A 16,090-nucleotide genomic window follows, 5' to 3' on the forward strand; every position below is an offset into this window, starting at 1 on the left:
TTTTACAAAGAGATATATTTAGCCATGCCCATGATGTATAAGAATTGTTCCATGGCCAGGCACAATGGCTTATACCTGTAATGTCAGCCACTTGGGAGGCTGAGGTGGCGGGATTGCGTGAGGCCAGGAGTTCAAAACCAGCCTGAGCAACATAGTGAGACCCTATCTCTGCAAAAAGTAAATTTAGGTGGGTATGGTGGTATACACCTGTTATCCTAGCTACTTGGGAGGCTGAGGTGGGAAAATTGTGTGAGCCCAGGAATTTGAGACTGCAGTGAGCTGTGATCACACCACTGCACTCCAACCTGGATGACAGAGCAAGGCCCGTCTTGCAAAAAGGAAAAGAAGAACCTTTCATGAAATATACAAGTAGTCACCATATTCTTTTTCTATAGTAAGTAAATATATTAAGTGACTATAGTTACAATGATAATAGAGAATCATTTTTGAATGTTAACCATAAAATAGAGATTCTTCTAAGCTTATAAGTGCCATAGGAAATTAATACTGGAATGCCGGTTTAAGCAAGATTATACCCTTTTATTTTCCTGAAAGGCAATTACATAATAATGAGGATGGATTGCTACCATTAAGAGCAACAAAAATTCTGAAATTTTTAAAGCAATGAAAGAATAACTTTTATAAGTATAAATATTTCTTGTAAAAACAAGCTTATATGAATATTTAAAATTTTAAGTTTATAAAAAAATCTCATATAGTCATACTTCATATGTTGCCATGTAAGTGGTTTTTCATTATAAGTATGAATTATAAATTCTTGTAGATTTTTGTATTATTAATTTTAATCTAAATTTAGGTATTCACATATTTTGTTAAATTTCATTTTGTTGGATTCAGCCCATCTGTCTACTAAGAGGTCTTTTTAAAATCTGTATCAGCTATCCAGTATATTACTTGTCTTTGTAGCTTCTGTCACAGGCAAATATGTTAAGCATGCTTTCATTCAAGTCACTGATAAAACTTTTTTTTCAGTCTAGGCCATTACACATACTACCAGAAACCCTTTTGGTTGTAATTGCTTAACTAACATATATTTCTAGTTCAGTACATCAAAACCTACAGACCTACTTTCTCTATCTTATCCACAAGGCATTTGTGAGTGACTTATCAAATACCTTAATGAACTCAAGATACATTGGATTGACAAGTTTTGGGGAATTGTTTTTTTGTTTAGATAGGGTCTCACTCTAAAGCTCAGGTGCAATGGCACAATCACTGTAGCCTCCACCTCCTGGACTCAAGCAATCCTCCTGCCTCAGCATCCCAAGTAGCTAGGACCACAGGGACAGTTTTTCTTTAATAAAACTTTGTAACATATAATTATAACCTCTGAAGGATCATTATTAGAAGCTCTGAGAAGACATATATGTATATTTTCTGAAATAACTCATTTATGTATTCATGTGTAATCAATCTTTTTTTTTTTCTACCTGAGATGGAGTCTTTCTCTGTTGCCCAGGTGGGAGTACAGTGGTATAGTCTTGGCTCATTGCAACCTCCGCCTCCTGGGTTGAAGCAATTCTCTTGCATTAACCTCCTGAGTAGCTGGGAGTACAGACACACGCCACCACACCTGCCTAATTTTTGTATTTTTAGTAGAGATGGGCTTTCACCATGTTGCTTAGGCTGGTCTTCTAGCTGGCTGGTCTCAAATTCCTGACTTCATGATCCGCCCACCTCCTCCTCCCAAAGTGCTGGAATTAACAGGCGTGAGCCGCCGTGCCCAGCCTGCAATTTTTATTGTTAGTTCAGATGCTGTGTCACACACCTGGATGTCAAATAGGATTTCTAGAAAGCGCAGCATACTTTAGTGATCTCTAAAAAGAGAAGTTGGAAGGAAAAGGTGCACATTTTGGAGTTGGCCACCAACCTGGTCAAGGGATCCAAAAACCTCCACCATAAAGAGTGACAAATTGTGGCTGTTGAAGCTGTACTCCTTTGTACATGGTTGCTTTGGGAGACTCGTTTCGATTATTATACATTTGCTCACTAACTACCCAACATTAAAATCAAATAACAGAATTTCTATTGTACAGCCTTGCAACTTTAAATTTTTCTTCAAAACAAAATTTTAAGTGGCAAAAATAATTATTAGAAGAGAAAATGTGTGCTCATTTATGAATTTTCTTGGCCTCAAATGTAAATTTGTATGTTTACTTTCTTGGCATTCATACTGGCATTTCAAAGGACTACAGAGTTGAAAAGGGGAAAAAATATTTTGGCTATGTATTCTGATTTTTATAATATAATTCTCCATTTCTTCTTTTATAAGTTTCTGCCCAACCAGTGAAATTAGCTTTAGGACAGAAAAAAAAACAACATAGATAAAAAATCAGCACAGGTCCTAGGAAAGTTATTTGTTCCCATTACAGTTTTCCTTAATGAGGAAAAATCTATTGTTTAATAATTCACTGTCAAAATTACATTGCATATCTAAAAAAAGTTTGAGATCATCTGGGGCAAATTGTTTTCTCCATGCTATGAGTTGGATAAGATAGTAGAGTTACAGATTGGTTCTCTAAAAGTAGGAATGTTATTTCTTTTGTGAGTGATTTGGCATTTTTCTTTCTCATTCGTGCTGATTTAACTCACTACAAATTCTACTTACTCTAGGTAGATCCTCACTACTCCATGGCAAGCCTTTGATTCATCTCTCTTATGACAGCCTTACATACATTGCCAAATTGCAATTTTCAAACCTTTGTTCTTGACTAAGTTTCCCCTATTTTCTTCCCTTATATTAAAAGCCATCAGGGCTAAATACTTTTCCTTTCTATTTAAAACAATTTTCCTGAATTAATACTTTGTTCTGTTCCTTCTATTTCAAAAAACTGCTTGTAATTCTCAGTTAGTGACTGCTTCTACTTCCTATTGTTGGATATTATCTATGTACAAGACATTGTATTCATTCTTTATTTCTCCCTAGTTGTTGACTATGTTGGCTACTTATTTTCTAAAACAGTCCCCCACCATGGTTTTCATTACTGAAATGTTTTAAGTAGGCAACTAACACATGAACACACACTCATTAAAAAAAGAACATGAAACAGAGATAAGATGAATATTCTTTTTGAACCACCTTCTCATCCATTTTCATTTAACTTCACACTCCCCCAGAAGTAAACATTTTTATCATTTTAAAGGGTATCCTTTAAAAGTTTTCTGTACAAACATAGGAACTACAGAGTTTCGCTCTTGTTTCCCAGGCTGGAGTGCAGTAACACAGTCTCGGCTCACTGCAACCTCCACCTCCCGGGTTCAAGCAATTCTCCTGCCTCAGCCTCACAAGGAGCTGAGATTACAAGTGCCCGCCACCACACCTGGCTAATTTTTTTATGTTTTTCTGTAGAGACAGGGTTTCATCATGTTGGCCAGGTCAAACTCCTGACCTCAGGTGATCCACCCACCTCGGCCTCCCAAAGTGCAGTTTTTAAGTGGCATATGTGTGTTTAATTAAGAAAAGGATAAAGAAACTAGCAAGCTGCTTGTAAAATTTATATAGATAGAATTGCAAAGGGCGAAAAAACAACCAAGATAGTGTCGAACAAGTAAAAAAGCAAAGTGATGGTCATTTGGGTTGTATGGACTTTTTGATTATTAAAATAATGGTGTTATGCGTATTCGTGTATGTTTTTATTTGAACACCTGTTTTCAGTTCTCTTGAATATGCACTTAGGAGTAGAATTTGTTGTCATATGATAATTCTATGTTAACTTTTTAAGGAAGTGCCAAACTATTATCCACAGAGCTGCATAAATTTACATACCCAACAACAATGTATGAGGGTTCTAGTTTCTCTATATTCCTGCCAATATTTGCTATTTTTCTTTTTTTTTGAGACAGGGTCTTACACTGTTGTCCGGGCTGGTGTGTAGTGACACAATCTCGGCTCACTGCAACCTCTGCCTCCTGGGTTCAAGAGATTCTCCTGCCTCAGCCTACTGAGTAGCTAGGATTACAGGTGCCCGCCACCACACCCGGCCTATTTTTTGTATTTTTCATAGAGACTAAGTTTCACTATGTTGGCCAGGCTGGTCTTGAACTCCTGACCTTGTGATCCACCCGCCTTGACTTCCGAAAGTGCTGGGATTACAGGTGTGAACCACTGCATATAGCTTTCTTTTTTTCTTATTTCTTATCACCTTAATAGGTGTGAAATGGCATCTCGTTGTGGTTTTGATTTGCATTTCCTTAATGACTAAGGATACTGAACATCTTTTCATATACTTGATGATTTGAGTATCTTCTTTGGAAAAATGTGTATTCAAGTATTTTGCCCATTTCCAAGTTGCTTGTTTGTCTTTTTATTATTGAGTTGTAAGAGTTCTTTATATATGTTCTGGATACTGGACTTTATCAGAGACATTATTTGCAAATTAATTTTAATTAATTTAATTCAACTAATTAATTAAAATTTCCTCCCTTTCATCTTTTCAATGTCTTGATAATGTCTTTTGCACAAAAGTTGTTAAGTTTAATGAAGTCTAGTTAATCTAATTTTTCTGTTGTTGCTTGTACTTTTGGTGTCATATCTAAAAATCCATCATCAAAGTCATGAAGATTTACCTTTATGTTTTCTTCTTAGAATTTTACAGTTGAGCTCTTATAATACAATTAGGTATTTTATCCATTTTGACTTAATTTTTGTTTATGATGTAAGGCAAGGCTTCAACTTCATGTTTTTGCATATGGATATGCAATTGTTCTAGCATATTTTGTTGAAAGACTATTTATCCCCATTAATTGCCTTGGCACTCTTGTCTCAAAGCAGTTAAGTATAAAGGTAAGTCTCAAATCAGTTAAGTATAAAGGTAAGAGTGCTTGTTTCTGGATCCTCAATTGTATTCTGTTGACCTATGTTTGCCTTATCCCGATACCACACTGTTTTGATTACATAGCTTTGAAGTAAGTTTAGAAAGCAGGAATTGGCCAGGCACAGTGACTCACACCTGTAATCCCAGCACTTTGGGAAGCCGAGGCAGGCGGATCGGGAGTTTGAGGTCAGGCTGAGGTTGGGAGTTTGAGACTATCCTGGCCAAAATGGTGAAACCCTGTTTCTACTAAAAGTAGAAAAAGATTAGCCAGAGATTTTGGTGGGTGCCTTTAATCACAGCTACTTGGGAGGCTGAGGTAGGAGAATCACTTGAACCCAGGAGGCGGAGGTTGCAGTGAGCTAAGATCATGCCATTGCACTCTGGCCTGGGCAGCAAGAGCAAAACTCCATCTCAAAAAGAAGAAAGAAAGAAGGAAAGAAAGAAGGAATTATGAATCCTCCAAATTTCTTTGTTTTTTTCAAGATGGTTTTAGCTATTAGGTTCCCTTGAGACTCCATATGAATTTCAAGATAGGTTTTTCTATTTCTGTAAAACACACCAGTGGGATTTGGCAGGGATTGCATTGAATCTGTAGATAGCTTTGGCCAATACCATCTTAACAATATTAAATACTGTATTACATTAACATATATGTCTTTCTGTTTATTTCCATCTTTAATTTCTTTCAGCAATGTTTTGTAATTTTTGATATACAGGTTTTATACCTCCTTGGTTAAATTTACTCTGCATATTTTGTTTTCTTTAATGCTATTGTAAATGGAATTGTTTTCTTAATTTTATTTTTGAATGGTTTCTGTATTGGTATATAGAAATACAAGGGATTTTTGTATGTTCTTCATGTATTCTACAACTTGCCTAAATTTATTAGCTCTACTTGTTCTTTTTGTGGATGTTTTGGGAATATATATATAATATATTCCTAAATAATATATAATATATATTATATATATTCATATCATCTATTAATATAGTTCTACTTCTTTTCCAATTTGAAGCCTTTTATTTCTATTTCTTGCCTAATTACCCTGGCTAGAACTTTCAGTACAATGTTGAGTAGAATTGGCCTGAGCAGACATCCTTTTTCCTGAACTTAGGGGTGAGTTTTCAGTCTCTCATTATTAAGGAGGATGTTCGCTCTGGGTTTTTTATAGATCCCTCTAACAAATTCAGTAAATTGCCTCATATTCTTAGTTTTCTGAGTGTTGTATGATGAAAGGGTATTTCATCAAACGTTTGTTCTACATTAATGGACATGATCATTTGTGAGGTTTCTTTTCCTCTTTATTCTATTAACACGGTGTATTTCATTGATTTATTATCTTATGTTGAGCCACTCTTACATTTTTGGAATAAATCTTACCTAGTCTTAATGTATAATTCTTTTAGTATACTGTTTGTTTTTGTTTTCTAGTATTTTATTAAGGATTGTTGCATCTATATTCATAAAGGCCTGTATTTTTTTTGTTCTTAAGATTTTATTGTCTTTAGTGTGAGGGTAATACTGGCCACTTAAAATGAGTTAGGAAGTATTCCCTCCTCTTGTATTAAAGAATTTTTTTAAATTCTTCTTAAACACTTAATAAACTCCTTAATGAGGCCATCTGGTCCTGGGCTTTTCCTTGTTGGAAGTATTTTTATGTACTCATTCAACCTTTTTAGTACTTCTATTCAGATTTTCTGTTTTTTCTTGAGTTGGTTTTGGTAATGTCTGTGTTTCTGAATATTTTTCTGTCTTATCTAGGTCATGCAGTTTGTTTTCATACAGTTCATAGAATTTAATGATTATTTTATTTCATTTAATGATAATCATTTCATTTCTGTAAGATCACTAGCAATGTTCCTACTGTCATCCCTGATTTTAGTAATTTGAATCTTTTCCTCTTTTTGTCAGCCTACTTAAAGATTTGTTAATTTCACTGATATTTAAAGGACTAGCTTTGGTTTTGTTGATTCTTTCAATGTTTTTGTGTTCTCTATTTTATTTATCTCCACTATAATTCTTATTATTTTCTTTTGTTTGCTTTGGGTTTAGTTTACACTTTATGTTATAGTTTCCTAAGGTGGAAGATTAGTGTATTGATATGAAATCTTTCACCTTTTTAAAAGTAGATGTTAACAGGTATAAATTTCCCTCTGAGCACTGTTTGTCTGCATCCATGAATTTTCATGTTATATTTTCATTTTCATTTATCTCAAATTATTGTCTTATTTCCCTTGTGATTTCTTCTTTGAATCATTGGTTATTTTAAAATATGTTTAATTTCCACATATTTGTAAATTCCCCAAATTTATTTCTTTTCTTTTTTCTCTCTTTTTTTTTTCTTGTGATGAAGTATCACTCCGTCTCCTAGCCTGGAGTGCAGTGGCACCATCTTGGCTCACTGCAACCTCTGCCTTCCAGGTTCAAACAATTCTCCTACTTTAGCCTCCAGAGTAGCTGGGGTTAGAATTTTTTGTAGGGCAGATCCACTAGCAATAAACTCACTCAGTTTTTTTTTTTTTTATCTGGGAATATCTTAATTTTTCTTCATTTTTGAAGTGTAGTTTTTATCAGATATAGAATTCTTGGTTGACAGACTTTTTCATCTTTCAACATTTTGACCATGCCATTCCACTGCTTTCTGACTGTCATGGTTTCTATTGAGAAATAAGCTGTAAATCTTAATGAGGATCAGATTTTTTTCTTTGTCTTTGTCACTTTCAACAGTTTGGTTATGGTGTCAGTCTTTTTTAGTTAATCTTGCTTGCAAGTGTTGAACTTCTTGTGTGCATTCATGTCTTTGATCAAATTTGTGAAGTTTTCAGGAATTGTTTCCTCAAATTATCTTTTGCTTCTTTCTCTCCTCTCCTTCTGGGATCACCATTAATTATATCTCAGTACACTCGATGGTATTCCACAGGTTGCTTAAACTGTGTTGTTTTTTTCCTTCATTTATTTTCTTTCTGATCCTCATACTAGATAATCTCAATCACCTTATTTTCATCTTCACTAATTCTTCCACCTGCTGAAATCTGCTGTTGAGTCCCACTAGTGAATTTTTCATTTCCATTGTAATTTTCAATATTAGAATTTCTATTTTGTTTCTTATTATGATATTCATCTTTTTGTTAATATTCCCTGTTAGTGAGGCATCATTCTTGTGCTTTCTTTAGTTCTTTGTTTATAGTTTCCTTTAGCTTTTTGAGCTAAATTTTATTAAAATAGCTAATTTAAAATGTTTGTTTAGTCAGCTCAGTGTCTGAGCTTTCTCAGAGACATTTCTGTTTATTTATTTTTTATTTTTTATTTTCCTGTGTACAAGTTATACTCTCTTATTTCTTTGCATGCTTCATAATTTTTTGTTGAAAAATTGTCATTTAAATATTATAAGTGACAACTCTGGAAATTAGATTCTTCCCTCTTCCTGGGCTTTTTGTTGTGGCTTCTTAAGCAGCAGTAGTTGTTTGTTTAGTTCGTTTCTTGAAATACCTTTGTCAAGCTTGTATTTCCTTTGCTGTGCATAACCTCCGAAGTTTCTGTTGTTTCATTAGTTGTTAACTAGTGATTTGACAGGTATTTCCTTAAATGCCTGGAACCAAAAGATTAACAATAATAAAAACAAAACAAAAATTCAGAGAAAATGTCCCATTTTTTGCAGATGAGCTCTTTGTATATATTAGGTCACACTTCAACACTCAGCCAGGCAATTTACAACTCTGCATTAGCTTTCATTTCCTGCTTGTTTAGAGCCTCAGGTCTTTTCTGAGGATGTGCCCAGCCCTGGGAAAACCTGACCTTTTAGAGTCCAAAGAATATATGAGAGCTTTTCAGAGTCCTTATGCCTGAAAGTACCTCATTTCATAGCCTTCACTCCCAGGTTTTTCACTTTATCTGTTGTTTGTCCTATTTTCCCATGCCCAGATGACAGTGACTAATGCATTTGCCTTTTAATAATTGGATAAACACTACCCAAGGAGTAGCTGCTTCAACCCTGGGAGTATTCTGAGTTAAGTGAAATAAAGGCAAGCCCTTTGAATGTGTCCTTCAATAAGTCATAAGATATTTCAAAACAGAAAAAAATGCAATTCTTTTCAAATAAGGTTTGTTTTCCCTCTGGTACTACAGATGTGTATTGGGAATGTGGGCTGTTGTCTTCAAGGCCACCTTTTTGGTTTGTTTTTCTTGATTAACCGTTCACCTGGTTGTAAACCTTTTATTCATTTTCAGAGTTCTGGTAAAGTTCACTCTGGCTGTTTTTGCCAATTTATTTTCTGCTTTAGTAGAGTGATGGGATTTTGGATTTCTCTACTCTGCTGTTTTCACTGATGTCACTCAGGAAGGATTCCTTTTAAGATACAAAAACCACTAACTATAAAGGAAAATATTGATATATTTAGCTACATTAAAATTAAACATTTCGTTCATCAATAAACGTGATTAAGGTAAAAGACAAGCTAAGAGTAGGAATAGATACACTATATACAACTGACAAAAGACTAGTTATCCAGAATAAATACTGAAATCTAACAATTTAGTAAGAAAAGAACAATGAAATTAGGGGAAAAAATGGGCAGAAGATTTGAACGGGGACTTCACAAGAGAGAAAACCTAAATGGCTGACAAATGTATGAAAAGGTGCTCGCTCTCACTCAGAATCAGAGAAAGGGAAGATAAAACCACAATGCCATATTGTTACACACCCACCAAATGTTTTAAAATGAATAATGCTGACAGTGCTAGGTAGAATTAAGTTGTAGAATAAGAGAAACTGTTACTATTCTTTGGGATAGATGTATAGATTGCTTAACCAACTTAGAAATTTTTAAAAGAAGGTATTCATAGCCTATAACCAACAATTCTATTCCTGAATGTGTATGTGTATATATATATCTCCCAGAATTTTACTCACATGGGGTATCATAACACCCATAGGTTCCTAGTGGCATTTTTCATAATGTCTTCAAAATGAAAACAATGCAGTTGTCTTCAACAGAGTAATCTATATTCACTGACTCCTTTTCCTTACCTCCAGTTTTTTTCTAGACCCCTTGTAATCAGGCTCTGTCTTTATCAAATAATGAAATAGAATTCTCTCAGGTAACTAATTACTACCGTCTTGTTCTTCACTGTCTAATTCTTCCCCCTTTTTCTGGTTTCTGTCTTGACATATTATTCTTATATGGTCTTCATCTTTAGGATCTCATTTATTATTGTAACTTCAACAACTATATCTCAGCAATAATTTCCAACTCTGTATCTCTGGCATAGGCAGTTGTTTTTGTTTTGTTTTTTAAGATTGAGGGTGAGGATTTGTTTCCAAACTATGTAAATGAAATTGCAAACTTAAGTTTACTGATATTAACTGGATCCACAGTGGTAATTGAAAATTCCTTTGCCTTATCCTTCATTTTCATTCATCAATGCATTTTTTAAAGAATTTTACCATTCTCCTAAAGCTATCTTTACCACTTTTACTCCCCTTATTCTCGTTAGTAAGCCTCTCCTGCAAGCATCAAAAAAAAAAGTAGTAATAAATATCTGTCTCTTTTACCCACAATTTACTTTGCTTTATCATGCCTACTCAATTCCTCAATTTATATCTACCCTTTTTACTTTCTTTACTAGCAATTTCTTTATTAACTGGATGTAATGGCTTCTTTTCAGCTCTCTCTCTATTCCTATTCTCCCTCATATTTGATTTTCCCCCCATTCCTTTGATATCCACCCATCTCGATTTTCCTCTTTTTCTCTAATAGTTTCTTATGATAGGATCACCAAATAATTATCTTCCAAACCAGAATGCTTTTGAAAATGAAAAGAGGTGCTGTTTAATAATTAAGCCAGAATAATAGGTATAAACCCAGATTGTTCAAGGAAAAATAGGATATATGGTTGCCCCATTTAGACATCTTATCTTCTTTCCGTTCATTTTCTTTTGTTAACCCCTTAATATGAGTGTTACCTCAAATTTTCAACCATCGTCTTTTGTTCTTTCGCATATTCTCCATAGGTGATCTGACATACTTGAATGACTCAAATTACTACCTCCCCTGGTAATTCTCAAATTATATGTCCTAATTTTTTCCTGAGTTCCAGACCCATATACCTCATCAAGTAGCTCAAGACCAGTAGCCCAAAAGTACCTAACCACAAAATTTAAACTTATCTTTTCCCTCAAATATCCTGATTTTAATTTACATTTATGTATCTATACATAGAGATATATAGTGCATATATGCAATTATGTGTATAAGTCTGAAGATACATATCACACATAGACATTATTTGTGCAGTTGCTTCACCAGATGCTGGACATACAATAGTAGCACAACACAGTTCCATCATGACAGTGTATTTTAATGTGGGAGATAAACATTGATCAAAGTATCACACATATAAATGTTGTGATACTCTCTATAAGTATGATCATTGCTGTGAAGGAGAGGGATATGATGTCATATGAAGTATAATATGAGTATTTGACCTTTCAGTATATGGTCTTTTAAATTAGATAAGTGACAACAAATAGCTCTTCAAAATTAGAATTTATTTCTTGGAAATACTGATCAGAATTCAGTACTCAAATACGCTAGCAATGGAATTGTCTTGCTTCTCAGAATTCCTGTTGCTTTTAATACTACTTATGGCTATATCGTTTATAAAATCACATAAAATTTCAACCACTGAAATAGTTGCAATACCATTGGAATTAAGGATGTTGGTATAGAAACTAAATAAAGGAGCCTCTATGGAAATAGTGTTAGTTTTGTGAGGAAGAAATGATGCGTAATATTAGGAATACCTTTTAGTCACAAAGTCTGGCTACTTCTCTCTTCACATAGTAAGTGGTATTTGTTGATTAAATGTTAATTGCTCATTCTTTTGTCATGTGTCAAGTCTTGTGCACAAAATTTGGAAGTTTTCATGTTCCCATTCTTAGAAGACCTGTGCCCATTACTGGTATCCCAGAACATGAGCTAAATTATGCAAAGCCTAAAGTAACAAATTTACAATCAACATATATTAATAATGTTAAAAATAATCTGCAGTATTAGTCTTTATGTTTATATACTTTTAGAATAGTGATACTCAATTACATCAGTCTTTACTATGTTGATAAGTATAATAATAACCAACATTTATTAAATATTTACTACTTGAAAGTGCTAGATAATTTACATACATTATCTTACTTAGCCCTTACAGTAATCCAGTGAGGCAGATTCTATTGTTATCATCAATTTTCAGATAAAGGAAGTGGCAATTCAAAAGGCATATCTATCAGGATCCTAGCAGAAGTCAGATATCATGCTTAAATATGTAATTGAGGAGAGTTGAATAAGAACCTATAGGATGGGCTGGGCACTGTGACTCACATCTGTAATCCCAGCACTTTGGGAGGCTGAGGTGGGAAGATCATGAGATCAGGAGATCAAGACCATCCTGGCTAACATGGTGAAACTCCATCTCTAATAAAAATGCAAAAAATTAACCAGGCTTGGTGGTGTGTGCCTGTAGTCCCAGCTACTCAGGGAGGCTGAGACAGGAGAATCACATGAACCTGGAGGCTGAGGTTGCAGTGAGCCGAGATTGTGCCACTGCATTCCAGCCTGGGCAACAGAGTAAGACTCCATCTCAAAAACAAACAAACAAAAAGAACCTATAGGATGTACAAAGGTTTGGACAGAATTTAGGGAAAGACATCATGGAATGCCTGGTACTAGTAACAGTGGGAACCATTCATACTCCTACCTAATGGAGCCAAGGGGAAGAGTGCTATTAGAATCTAGAGAAACAGCTGTAAGCAAGAAGGGCAGTCTGACACGAGCTGTGATCTTGAGTTGAGTGACACAGCCAACTTATGATGACCTGGTAGAGAGGGAGCTAGGAGAATAAATGCCAGACCTTTCTCTATCCCAACTCAGTCTTCCGCCAGTGTCTTCCACTGGCTGAACCCAACTGGAAGCTGGGGCAGAAAATAATTTGTTGATGCTATCCATACAGGTCAGTTCAGAGCAGAGAGGGTGAAAAGGGTTGGAGACTGATCTGAAAAGGAAATGGAAAATATCTAGGAATTAAAAAACTTGCTCAAGATTTCAAACTATTAAAGGGCAGAGCAAGTATATGAATGAATGACAAATCCCTTATTCCTAACTACAATACTATACTGCCTCTCGTATTAAAAAGTTTTATGAAATGGTACTTGCCAGGAGAAATACTTTAAATCTGAAAGTTTCTATTCTATCTCAAACTGTTGGATGCATTTATATCTAACAGTAAGTGACAGTAAATATGTCAGAGCTGAGCAGCAAAGAATGCTAAAAAAAATTAAAAGGGGGTCTTGATTCTACATGTCATTGGCATTTTCAGAACATTAAACCATAGTTGTTCCCCTTGTTCAGATTCCAGACTCCATCATTTCTCGTGGTGTTCAGGTGCTCCCACGAGACACAGCCTCCCTCAGCACTACTCCTTCAGAATCACCTCGTGCTCAGGCTACATCTCGCCTCTCTACAGCTTCCTGCCCAACACCAAAAGTAAGTACAGTTCCTTTGCACCTTACACCTGCTCTTCTATAGAAATCTGGGAAAACTAACCAATATTTCCTTCTGCTTGTCAAGGTTGGATTGCATGCAAGATTATACTATGAGAAACAAATAAAGTATAAGATAGTTCTCACCCATTGTGTCACAAATTGTCATTAGGCCAATAGTAGGACAATACAGATTTCATTCAAAATGTCTTACTCCTACATCACAGTTAAGGGTATTACTTTCTGTAGCTCCTGTTTCTTTGTTGTAGATTTGTTATTTTTTAGTATACCCATCATTATAGATGTAAGATTATTTGTTTACGCTGAGGATTAATGTATTTTTGGCCAGTAAACAGCAAGATTAATAAAATTATGTTACCAAAGGGATTTCTTTAAACTTGTCCAGGCTGGGGTAGCTCCCTGCTCTAGTATCATTTCAAATTTTTTCAAACATACTCATCTTGGAATGCTGCTGCCTAATATTTGCAAACAAATCTAAATTTATTAGAAAGAAAGTTTTAATGCCAACCTTTGGGGGAGGGAAGAATTTTCTTAGTCTTTTTTTTTTTTTTAGCAATCTGTCACTGAATTGTGTAGGGTAGGGAAAGGATGAGACACTTATGTACTGCTCACATCTTTGTATATATGATAAATTAACTAGCAGACATTATTACTGCTGTGACTACTTTCTCCTAGAATGCTCCTTTCCTGATTAAGTTAGTCATTTGTGCTTTCAGGTTCTCAGTGTGATGAATGCAATATTGGTCTCAAAAGAGTAACAGTAACATTCCTTCTTATTTAATAAAACATGATGTTAGATACTAAATTTGTTCTAGGGAATCTGACAGTTAATTTTTCAAATTATAGTTTTCTCTGTCATCAAATTTAAGTACCTATATAGCTGTCTTCCTCAATTCCATCTTTTCTATTAGTTTTATAAATGTTATAATTTTATTTGACTAGATCTCAGTTTCTGATGTGAACAGTGCAGTTTGTTTTACATTACATGTTATAATCTTCTCAGCACTGTTTCCGGTGTTTCTGTTGTATATCATTATTTTAGATATATGTCAAAAATAACTGATATTAATTTTATTATTTAAAAATACCGAGGCCCTAAATCTTCAATGAAGATAAACCGTAAAAACATTGTAGACGTTAAGTATATGCTAATGCCATTTGGGTGCCAATAAGCTACATTTTCAAATGAATGATAGCAAGGAATTCTTAAAACCTGAATTAGATGGAAAAATCTCATCTATGTATTTTAAATTATTAAAACAAAATAACTTAACGGTTTGACTGCATTAAAATCCAGTTGTACCAGCTAAACTCACTTGTAAAGTCTGGAAAATATTTAAAACTAAAAGTTAAGTTCACTGTAAGGTGTTTTGTTGACTGAATATTAAGACCTAAATGTTGGGAATCCAGAACTATTCAAGGCACCATCTCTTTTTTCCTTAATAATATACTGAAACCATAAGTATTTTTTAAAAGAATATTTTATACTAAATTTAATTATACATAGTTATTCTTGAGTCTTTTTAAAACTTTGTAATTATATTTTAGTTACACAGAGGATATACAATTTTAAAAATCACTTGTTACTTCCAAATTCACCAAAGTAAAATTCTAAAAAATGATAATGTAATAATGTTAATATTCATTAAATTAATTCGCTTATTGCAGAACTTTAATAGAGCAAGTGGCTTGTCTTGATATTTTTTCCTTAGTTAACACTTAGATGTTCAAATTGACAATGAATTCAAAAAAGCATTATATCTTTGTCTAGGAATAAGATTATATTTCTTTTGGATAATTTTTATCAACACTAGAATGTATACCTCAAAGATAAAATTATCACTTTGGTGTAATTTTTAATATAAACTTTAAATGCTGAATTAGAATATTAATATGATAAAAGAAACTAGTTTGAATATTGATATTTTAAAAGGAGTTAATCTATTCCAATTAGGAAGCTGGAAATAAAATTTTAAAAATAAAGGAGGAAGGAAAGTGAAGTTAATCTTTCTAATAAGAAAGGTCTCATAAATCATAAGACTGCTTAAGAGAATCTAGGTGTTCTTGTAAGTGCTTTAATATCAGTGACAGATGTACTGTCTGTCTTCATGGAGTTTACAATTTAGTTGTATATTCCAGGCTGAATATCCCTAATCCAAATGCTTGGAACCAGAAGTGTTTCAAATTTCAGTTTTTTTTTCAGATTTTGGAATATTTGCAGATATTTAAGCAGGTTGAACATCTCTAATCTGAAATCCAGAATACTCCAATGAGCAGTTTCTTTGTGCTCAAAAAGTTTCAGATTTCAGCTTTTCAAATAGGGATGCTCAACGTGTAAAATAAACAAATAGACAATAACTTTAATAATTATAATTGAAATGCAATACCTGCTAATAAGAAATGAAAATGTTTTGTTGGCAGAAAATAATAGCATGGAACTTCATTTAGCTAGGGTGAGTAGAGAAAGCCTAACATTTCACCAGGGGCATGAAGAATTAATGAAAACCAAATATGATCTTTTGTGCTTTGTGGAGGTTTTAGGAATTATATTGATCAGTAATGACCACTTTGAAGGCAGGTGTCACATCAATGAAGAACTCTTACACTAAAACTTTTCATTAGTACGTGAATACTCTAATTCAGTGACTTCAGCAGCCAATTTCAAATATCTGTTCTTTTTTATTTAAAATAATGAATTTT

General features: G+C 33.9%; 1 protein-coding gene across 21 annotated transcripts in view; it reads left to right on the plus strand.

The window, feature by feature from the left end:
- Positions 1-16,090, plus strand: part of GPHN (gephyrin) — a 689,448-nt gene that overhangs the window by 447,296 nt on the left and 226,062 nt on the right. For all 21 annotated transcript variants that reach the window (XM_064374964.1, XM_064374972.1, XM_012438040.2 and 18 more), the window contains one exon: positions 13,239-13,373. In XM_064374964.1, coding sequence (XP_064231034.1) covers positions 13,239-13,373 — 135 coding nt within the window. The remainder of the gene's footprint in view (positions 1-13,238; positions 13,374-16,090) is intronic.

The sequence above is a fragment of the Aotus nancymaae genome, unplaced genomic scaffold, assembly GCF_030222135.1.
Source record: "Aotus nancymaae isolate 86718 unplaced genomic scaffold, 86718_ANA_hifiasm-v0.15.2.pri h1tg000011l, whole genome shotgun sequence".
Taxonomy (NCBI): Eukaryota; Metazoa; Chordata; class Mammalia; order Primates; family Aotidae; genus Aotus; species Aotus nancymaae.